This window comes from Gymnoscopelus microlampas (genome assembly GCF_963454915.1).
Source record: "Gymnoscopelus microlampas genome assembly, chromosome: 18".
NCBI classification, from domain to species: Eukaryota; Metazoa; Chordata; class Actinopteri; order Myctophiformes; family Myctophidae; genus Gymnoscopelus; species Gymnoscopelus microlampas.
In genome coordinates this window covers 27,757,813-27,767,621 of record NC_139955.1, presented here as the reverse complement: position 1 = coordinate 27,767,621, position 9,809 = coordinate 27,757,813, and the positions used below count along the sequence as shown (strand labels likewise).

Below are 9,809 nucleotides of genomic sequence, written 5' to 3'. Positions count from 1 at the left end.
GTCTAAACCACTGCACCACAGTGATTCTTATTTGTTCTGTTTACTTGCGTGGTCTTCACTGAAACATTAGATAAAGGTAAAAGTGGCAGGTAAAAGTTGGAAACATGTCCTTGCTGGTTTTCAGGTGTACGTTTTAAAAGTTAAATATCTCAAAAACTAAAAACATTACAAAGTAAAAAGTTCAATCATTTGTGTCCACAGTAAGATGAATTATAAAAAGTGTAAATGGAGTTTCTAGGTGAAAGTGTTTTTTGAGGTGGCAAAACTTTTAAAGGAGTATATTTCTAAAACTATGAAACATTTCAAAGATTTGTTTTCAGGCAAACATGTTCACAGTAAGATGAACATTTTAAAGTTTGAATGGGGGTTCTAGGTGTAAGTATGTAGGACTAGTAGCCTGCCAAAGTTTGTACTTTTTTCCCTTTAAATGTCAATTGCCATTGACAATAGCCTGGTTCCAGACTGGACTTATTTTCTCCGAAGTTGTGAGGGACCACAGAAATTCCAGACTAATACCACTGCGTAGATATTAGATATTAGGGGGAAAAGTACATGTTGTATGTATGTTCTTCAGTTCTGTCTGTATAAGTCTGACAAGTTAATTTTTTTACCCAGCCAAATACAAATGACAAGATACAAAAAAGTATTTAAAATACATGTATTTCAAATATTGGCCATCTCTGACTACGCGACTGCTGTAACCTGAATGCACTGCTATTCAGGGGCGTCAATTGGGTATGGCAGGCTATTGCAGCTGCCATACCCTGGCTCCAGGGAAAAAAAAAAAAGAAGTACTTTTTTGATAATAAATCGGGAAAATCAGGCAAAAATAAGAATTAAATAACATAACCCTAACCTAACCCGAATCCTAACCCTAAAACCGAAATAAAGTAACCAAAAACTGGAAAAAAACGAACCCAACCCGCCCAGAACCGCACAAAAATTTTGCTTAGCTTTTGCTGAACTGACGCCACTGCTGCTATTGCTCTGATAAGGGGATGTTCTCACCAGTAGCCTACTTAACTAACCCCCTCAGCAGTGGGATAAAGTTGATCACCCACTGACTGGGTAGGCTACTGGAAACAATTAACTGAAGGCAACATACCTCATTCGTTCTTGTCTGAACAGTGGGGATACATCTGGAGGCAAGACTCACAAATCCATACCTTTTGGTCCCATCGGGAGGGGCCCTCCTCTTCACTCCCATGTGATTCCATTACTTAGGACATGTCAAGAACCCTACCTGAGCATTAAATGGACAGTGATTTAACCAAAAAGGCTCCATCAAAATATTACTTAAACTTTGCTTTTAGGCCTACTTTAATAGTCCCATATTAAAGAGGATACTGCTATTCCAAGTACTGCTGAAGGTCACATTTCTTCTGATGTCTTAAAGGGTTACAGGGACAGTGGCTGGCCCCTGTTGATGAAAATGTTGATAAACCTGCTGAACCAAATGATTTTTTTTTTTTAATTCTTATTACTTAGCATTAGGTAATATGTACTGGACAAGCAGACTATGTTTGCAACAGTGCGTCATTAGTACGCTTTATTGAATAAAAAAAAGCTGTCACTATTTTAACAAACATTAATAAGTTATTGACAATGAAAATTCTGTTTTTAATTGTTTTACCTTTACTAACCAGTTTGGTTGACTTGTTACAATGGAACCCAGTCCAGTTATTCTGAGACGTCACAAAAAGACATCTATGCGTCTTTTAAGCTGACCTGTGTCCACTGGGGAGAAATATCATTCAGATAGTTTGGAAGAGACAAGGACATGTGGAATGATTCTTTTATTGCGCGATTAGTCATTTTTCAGACGACAAGGCTCCCCCAACATTAAAACAAACCACGTACAAAACAGCACACGTTTGTTGCCATCAACAGAAATTTAATAAGGTAGTGAAAGTACATAAACAGAAAGTAATGAAGAGTGAAGATGCGAGTTATGATGATGTCAAGATGTATAGGATGAGCTTGGATGTCAAAGCCAAAGTAAGCACCATCGTCATGTAGTCAGGAAAAGGCCATATTTCAGTAAGAAATATTCTCGAAATGGAAGGGTGAGAAGTTAAACATGATACAAGAGGATTGTTATCACAGTTTTCAGACATTTTCTTTTACCAACTAAAAAAAGAACAATATCGGTGTAGCACTACTTTATCATGCAATTTACTTTAGTAAACCTTCTGACACACAGACAAAATATACTTAGAACTCAATACATCTCTGTCCAGCAATAGTCACAAAGCCTGTAATTTATACTCTTTGAATGTGAGATCCCTATCAAAAATAATATGCAGATTTTTTATTTTTCTTAATATATCTAAAGTGCAAGTATTTATCCATTTTTATTCAATGCTTTCTGTAAGTATAAAATACAAAGGAAAAAAACAGCAATATGTTTTTCCTGTTTACATGTTATATTTTTCTGAAAGGAGGAGCATCATATATAACAAACCATATATATATATATATATATATTTATATATACACACACACACACACACACACACACACACACACACACACACACACACACACACGCCACAGATAAAATATTTTTTGAAAGATACAACATATTATCTCATGGGGATGGTAAAGGGATTTTAGACCATACGGTGACATGGGATATGTTCATTGTGCATTGACCCCACCCCCTTAAACTCCAGGATCCATCTCCCAACATCTTTATATCTTTACATTTTAAAGAGCCTCTTTTATAATTGTACATAACAGTTGTCTGTACAGTCTGCAAAAAAATGTAATGGACCCTACTTTGTATGTGTGCAAACAGAAGTCATGTTGAACGAGCTACTTGTGTGAATGGGTATGTGGTGATGAATCACCCAGCGCTTGGCTTTGACCGGAGGCTGCAATTGGCGGTGTGGTTAATATGAAATTCTGAACGGCCAGTGAAAAAGTACAACACTGAAACTAGGAACAGAGAGCAGACCTGCAAGTCTGGAAACATCTTATGGAAGTTCAGTTAATGTATTTTTCAGTTTGGTGAAGACAGATAGATACCACCCTCATTTGTCTTGTGGAAGTTTTCAGTTTTAAGTCATGTACATGCAGTTGTTTCATTGCGATATTACACATGATTAGTCCCCTGTAAAACACAGGTAAAACAAGTAGACTAAATACCTACAGATGTGCCCATTGTAGCGGTCCCTCTTTTTAATACATGCATGCAATAGTTAACTACTGCAGCATTGTCCTTAAAATTTAAAATGTTCTACTCTTGTCGGTATTCAAAAGACGTAAGGAATGGTCTGTTTATCACTGTGTAAAAGAATGGTTTTGCAATATGGCTATTCAGCTCGATTGTACAATATTTGGAAAGAATGGGCTGCAGTGGCTACTACAATATTACTGGACAAATAGATGCATTATAAATTAATGGTGAGGGACTTCTATAATGGCTACCACTGTATAATATGAGTAATAAATCAAAAACAAAACTCTTCAATACAAAACAGCATGGGTGCACCTTCAGCCATGTACACTAAACTGACCCAGAGCTATTGATATGGACTCATAGATTAGACCACTCACGATTTTAAGAAAGCAAGATGAAAAAAGAAAAGAAAAAGAAAAACATCTGGTATCTGCCCTCCATTTAAAATTGTAGTCCCATATGTTGTTACGGTGTAATGTGGGTAAAACATGGCTGCCAGGTCACCCCACTTTAAACCATGACTATAGATGGTTCTGGGTGATCGCTCAGCAGCTGAGAGATCTAAACACATTGCGTTGTAATGGATATATCCCTACCGATCCAGCCCTGGCCCCAAATGATGAAGGAACACAGCACATAGAATCATACCACACTGAGAACGCAACTGACCCAATAGCACCTTGTGATAGCATTTTGAAGCAAAACAAGACAACTCAGAGTGGGGAGTTTGTACTCTAGGAGCAGATTTAGGCTCTTGTTATATTTGGCCATTAGAGAAAGAGGAATAGAGAAATGGATGTGCGGCAATTCCAGTTTTCTTGTTGCACAGAGGATGACTTCAAATCTAAAGCTGGTACACTTTCGGAAAGAAGTGCTGCTTCACAACAAAATGTCCAGAATCACAGTGAACTTAACTTGAACTCGCATTGACCTCAAATGTGCTTTGCTGGGCACAGTCATAGGTGGAGTTTGTACCTTTTGCTTAAATGGGCTCTTGGCAATCGACAGGGCAGTGTAAGGTAATACATCCTCAAGAGGAAGAGAGATTTCCTACTCTCTACAACAGAGATACGTCCAGTCTAAAATTGTCTACAGCAAGGCTGGTAGGCGCTGGTAGGCTGCTGCTGGAAAGCCCTGAAAGTGTTGCGCCAGGCTTTGTCAGGCCTTTCACTAACACTCAGAACCAGACCTGGGCCAAATAGTCCAGCTTTGACTGGATTTCTTTGGGGGAAAGGGGGGGGGGGTCATTTTTAATGGCTCACCTGCAATAGGCATGATGAAGTTGTCGACACAGTGGTACATATGACACTATTTTGGCCCAGATGTAATCTGTGGGCATTTGCCTCAGCTTAATTCTCAGCCATCCATGCCTGTCAGGCCCCAGACTGTAAATACATCAACTGTTCTTATCCAGATGAGGCGTAATCTATAGCTAGAATCCATGGACTGTCTTTCCCCTTCATGCCAGCTAGACGGCATGCCACCCTGTCAAGCCCTGTATCTTGTGTTTGGTTGTGTAAGCTCGTCTTAGCCATCCTGCCCTACAGAGCTTTAAATAAAGCTTATAGGTGAACTAACCACTTGGGACTTATTGATTGTTAACAAACGCTTCAATAAAAAGCCTTAAGGTCAATCTGGTCTAAGGTGAAGAATGGGTTACGTGTCTATGAGACCATGTGGGATAAATTGCCAGATGTGGCATGGTCAAACGTAACAGGCATTTGGGTGAGCTTGGCTCTATATAGACACTATCATTTTTTATAATACTTAAAAATTTAGTTTTTTGCTTTGAGTTTGAAGAGTAGCAGAGCCCTGTCCACAATCACAGCAGGGGGTAGGACTGTGTCTTTCATTACAAAAACAACGACTAAACTTCCTCTATCCTTCAGTTTTGGTGGGATTGATCCCTATATCCTTGCTGGACTGAAACCATGGAAGTGGAGAATACCTTAGCTTCAAATGTTTAAAAATCTTAGCTGTTCAGTTCCCCTGTTTTCAATCACCGATCCCAGGCGAGAGAGGGGTGACACTCAAGCTCTAAATGCAGTAAATTTTCTAGCTTCAAATTACAAGAGGCCTTGTGCAGTTGTAGACCCTATTCAAAATACTTTAGGGGCCTCACAAGCACTCAGACAGCAACAAGAGGCCTCAGCAGGGGGAACCGCTCGGTGCGCGTGCGCACGTGTGTGTGTGTGTATGCGCGCGCACGTGTGTGTGTGTGTGTGTGTGTGTGTGTGTGTGTGTGTGTGTGTGTGTGTGTGTGTGTGTGTGTGTGTGTGTGTGTGTGTGTGTGTGTGTGTATATCATCCTGGACCCTAGCCTCCAAGACGCTATTCAGTTTTAGGATAGGCCATTGCGAGGGGCTATGTGGGTCTGAGATAGAGACAATTAGAGCCTCTAAACTGACTCTGCTTTATGTGTTTGGAGAGGGAGAGGAGGGCTTGAGTCCCTTGGGTGATTCCGTACTAGGGGGGGTATAAGACACCCGAGCTAGTCTACGCGCACTGAGAGACAGACAAGGCGGCCTACTGGTTTACAGAACGTGACAGTAAGATACCTCACTACTAGTCGGACATTGTTTTTCCACTTAGAGCAAGTGCTAGAAGAAAGACTTCACATTTCAGTAATATAATGCAGATTTACCAACCTCATCTTCATGCTTTCAAATATCTATTGATCACATCGCCTATACATTTTTCTTCTTTTTAATAGTCTATACATGTGATACAATGCCGTGATTGGCACGTACACAATATTGCACACTAGTATGAAATGTCCTGCACTAGTCATTAGCTCCCTCTCTGCCAGGGAGCGGGGAGATCAACATGCTTCGGACAACATAAGGTGGAGTATAGAACTTTTATCATAATAATAATAACAATGCAAAAGTGACATAATCTGAGCGGCGAGAACCCCCCGGGAACGATCATGGGGCTGTAGCACCATAAAGAGATAGATACTGCCTTGGCCTCGTACTGATCAGGCCTTTACATCCACTGGACTTCACTCTGGACTGACTGCATGGGACTGGACCGGCCTGGCTGGCTGGCTGGCTGGCTGGCTGGCTGGCTGGCTGGCTGACTGACTGATTGCCTGCCTGGCTCTTTCTCAGCATCCATCTCATCTCTGACAAACAGCCGTATTCGGCTGCTCCTGATTGTTTTTTCTTTTCCTGTGGTTTTATTTTTACTTTTACTTTTTACATCATGGTGCATAAGGTGTGCAGAGCCACCCATAACATCTCCAGATAATTCTCCATGCTTACACTTAGCGCTGTCACAGGCTGCAGGACCATATCCTCCTATAGGGGCCATTCTCCTCAGCTTTACCAGTTCCAGGGAACACAACTCAACTCAACTCAACTCAAACTCAACTCAACTCAACTCGGCCCTCTGGGAAGCCTCCCAGCAACTGCTTTGGCTTCACTTTTGGTGTTGCCCATGCATGTTCCGCACTATGGCTGTGCGAATGCCATGGCCCTGGCCTCACTTCTACCTACAGCACTCATAAATGAAAACGTACAGCGGTCGAGGTCACAGACCATCCACGTGAGAACACGTAAACGAGTGGAGTGTATAAGGCACCAGGTTGTAGTGACGTCAGAGAGGATGCTTCGCCCGGCCGCTGCGGCTTCCAACTCCAGCCGTGCCATGCATCTATTTTTTTCTCCTTTTTGATGCGCCTAGTGCTCCCACAAGTGGACTGTATTCTTTTGCATCCCCCACCCACCAGAGGAAAAAAAAATAAGAAAGAAAAAACATAACCCACAGAAAACGTGGGCATCTTTAAAAGGATTTTTTTTTTTTTTTTTTTTACAGCTGATTCACAAAATCATAATTAGTACATCTAAGTTAGCACTTTTTCATTTAAGTTTATATGGACATGGTGCAAGAGGGCTGATATTCAATAGTAGCATAGAGCTAAATTTAGAGGTGCAAACATAGGCTATTTATTCTGAGTTCTAACCTTTATAATGACATGATAGAAATGCTTTAATTAGCCCACTACATTTTTAGATCAAATTAAACACTATAGCCTACTTTGCCAAACTTCTTTTTCAAAACATGAGCCTACGCATGCTGACAGGTGTTTACAGGCCTGTAGTGCGTTTCTGCAATTCATACACTTTTTTAGAGCACTTTCATATTTATTTCTGCGTACCTTTATAATAAACTATACATCTGGTATCAGATTTTGGTTTCATAAAGTCCATAATATATTCTCTTTGTGCTGATGTCAAATATTCGTTCCCTCTGACGACCGTCATTTTACATAATAGACCTCTGGTTTCGTTTTTGATTGAATCATATAGTAGGCCTTCATCACTTGAGTTGAAACCCCTTTTTTCTCTCTCGAAATAGCTTTGATGTGTGCAAAATCTGTCGTTTGATAGAGATATAAACACTCTGTTCATTGTCATGTAAATCAAGTAGGAAACAGTTCATATCTTACAGTTCAGTTCTCTTGATAGCAGCGGCTTACTGTTAACATGGTTGGTAAGTGGGGTGACATCCAGTAATGAGCGAGCAGACAGCAGAGGTGCTGCTTTTGACTGTGGAGGTTGTGAGGGGTGGTGATTCCCTTGGAATTCTCTCTTTCTATTTTACAGTAAAAGTCAGATTTATTTTTCTCTCAAAATTCAGTTTTTTTTTTGTTATTCATTTTTGCTTCAAATCCATCCTCGTCAATCATCTTCTCCATCGTCGCCCCCATGCGGGCCCTCAGGTAGCAGTTCGGAAGCCCGTTTCTCTCGACTCCTCTCCTGGATCTTCCTCATCTCCTCCGCGTACTTACAGAAGGTGTTGCCGAATTTGGACCACACTTTGCACGGAACCGTGATGGAGTTCCGATACGTGGGCTTCACCTCGCTGACCCGCATGAACACCCCATACTTATTGGAGCCCACGTCGAAGAAGAAGCGCTTGTTGTCGACCGTTAACGACGTGCCCTCGGGGAGCTCTGCCGGTTCCTCGTCGATCCCGTAGTCGTCGATGAGTTTGGCCAAGGCGTCGCGAAACTCGATGAGACCCTGCGCTGGAAGTGCGATGGTCTGGCCTTGTGCGCTTCCCAGTCCGGGCCCCCGATTAACGGTCTGTCGGATCCTCAGGAACCGCCCCCTCTGGTTCTCCTTCAGATCCATGTAATATTTCCGATTCTCCCGCACGAGGAACTCACTCTTGAGCGCCCGCCGAGGCTCATCCTGCACCAGGTCCGGGTTGCTCGGGCCCAGCTGGGCGTAATGTTCGATAAAGTCCCCCAGATAATCACGGAACTCCACGGCCACAGACATGGATAGAGTGAGGCGGCTCTTATTTCCCCCGGCCCCGACCTCGGCTATCTTTAGGAAGCGGCCTTTAGCATTCTGCTTCACGTCGAGGTAGAAGCGCTTGTTCTGTATGTCGACGCGCTTCGAGGCCAGCTCCTCGGTGTCGTGCTGCAGGCGAGACGCGGCGCCCATCGCGCCACCCGGAGGCAGCGAGCCGCCGGGGCCCGCGGTGGGCCCTCCGTGGTCACTGCCACTGTCTCTGTCCGCCATGATGCTGCCTCCCTGCTTACCTTCCTTCCACCGTCTCCCTCTGCCTGCTGCAACCTCGACTGCCCGTCAAACCACTCCGCCGCTCTTCTATCGCGAGAGGAACTCTGAGGCAGGGGTTCTCAACCTGTGGGTCGGGACCCCCAGAGGGGATCCCCATATTTATTTTATTTTTTTGGGGGGTCCCCACATGACAGTGAAGTGACAATTATAAGGACTTTTAAGACCCTTTAATACCTCAAAAAGAAAGAAAAGAAAATACCATTATTGCACCAAAAGTAATCAACAAACTATACTATACAAACTGGTAAAACATTGGCCAAACTGTCAAATAATATAAGATGCAAATATTGTGAAAATAGCCGATCTACAAGCTCACAACACTTGGCTTTGCGAGGTGTTGTGAGCTATTTTCACAATGTCGTATGTGTGGAACAAAAATGTAATGCCTCAACTCTTGACAGTAAGTCAAGTGCTGGTCGGGGTGGGGGGCCCCCAGTTCAAATATGATTATTTTGGGGGGTCGTGGCCTTAAAAGGTTTTGAGATCCACTGCTCTAAGAAACGGAGAGAGGGGGAGATGAAAATTAAAGCGCTGTAGTCGCATTACTACTGTAGTCCCCTGGATCAGCGGGATGTGTTCAAGGCACCCGTGTTGTCTTTGCAACGTTACACAAAATGTAACTTTATCCTTTAGCTGGTCTACTTTGCAACTGAAGTTCACCCCCACCCGTGTAAACCTGAAACACTGCAGTCTTAAAAGACAGCATAGATTTTTTTTAAATATAATAATTAGTATAGATATACACCAAACAACAAATTAAGATCATAACGAATCTACTCTTTATATGATAAATTAAAATGTAATATATAATTATAAAAAAGGACAAATAGAAGAACATGCGACGTCCTCTGTCCTTGGTGCTGAAACGCCCAACTCGTCCTATAGCAGCCTACACATAACGTTTTTGTAGGCTAAGTTTACATGGCTGCTATGGGATGAGTTGGGCGTTTCAGCACCAAGGACAGAGAACACGGCGTGACCCTTGAAACGAGCCTGATAATTGTGAAGGAATTGCAAATGATAGGCTGT

The 9,809-nt window shown here is 42.4% G+C and overlaps 1 protein-coding gene across 1 annotated transcript; it reads right to left on the bottom strand.

The window, feature by feature from the left end:
• Positions 1-1,795: 1,795 nt before the first annotated feature.
• On the bottom strand, positions 1,796-8,785 carry purab (purine-rich element binding protein Ab). The gene has a single exon (XM_084041527.1). It carries the CDS (start codon positions 8,718-8,720, stop codon positions 7,869-7,871), a length of 852 nt encoding a protein of 283 aa, XP_083897653.1. The 5' UTR covers positions 8,721-8,785; the 3' UTR covers positions 1,796-7,868.
• Positions 8,786-9,809: the final 1,024 nt, after the last annotated feature.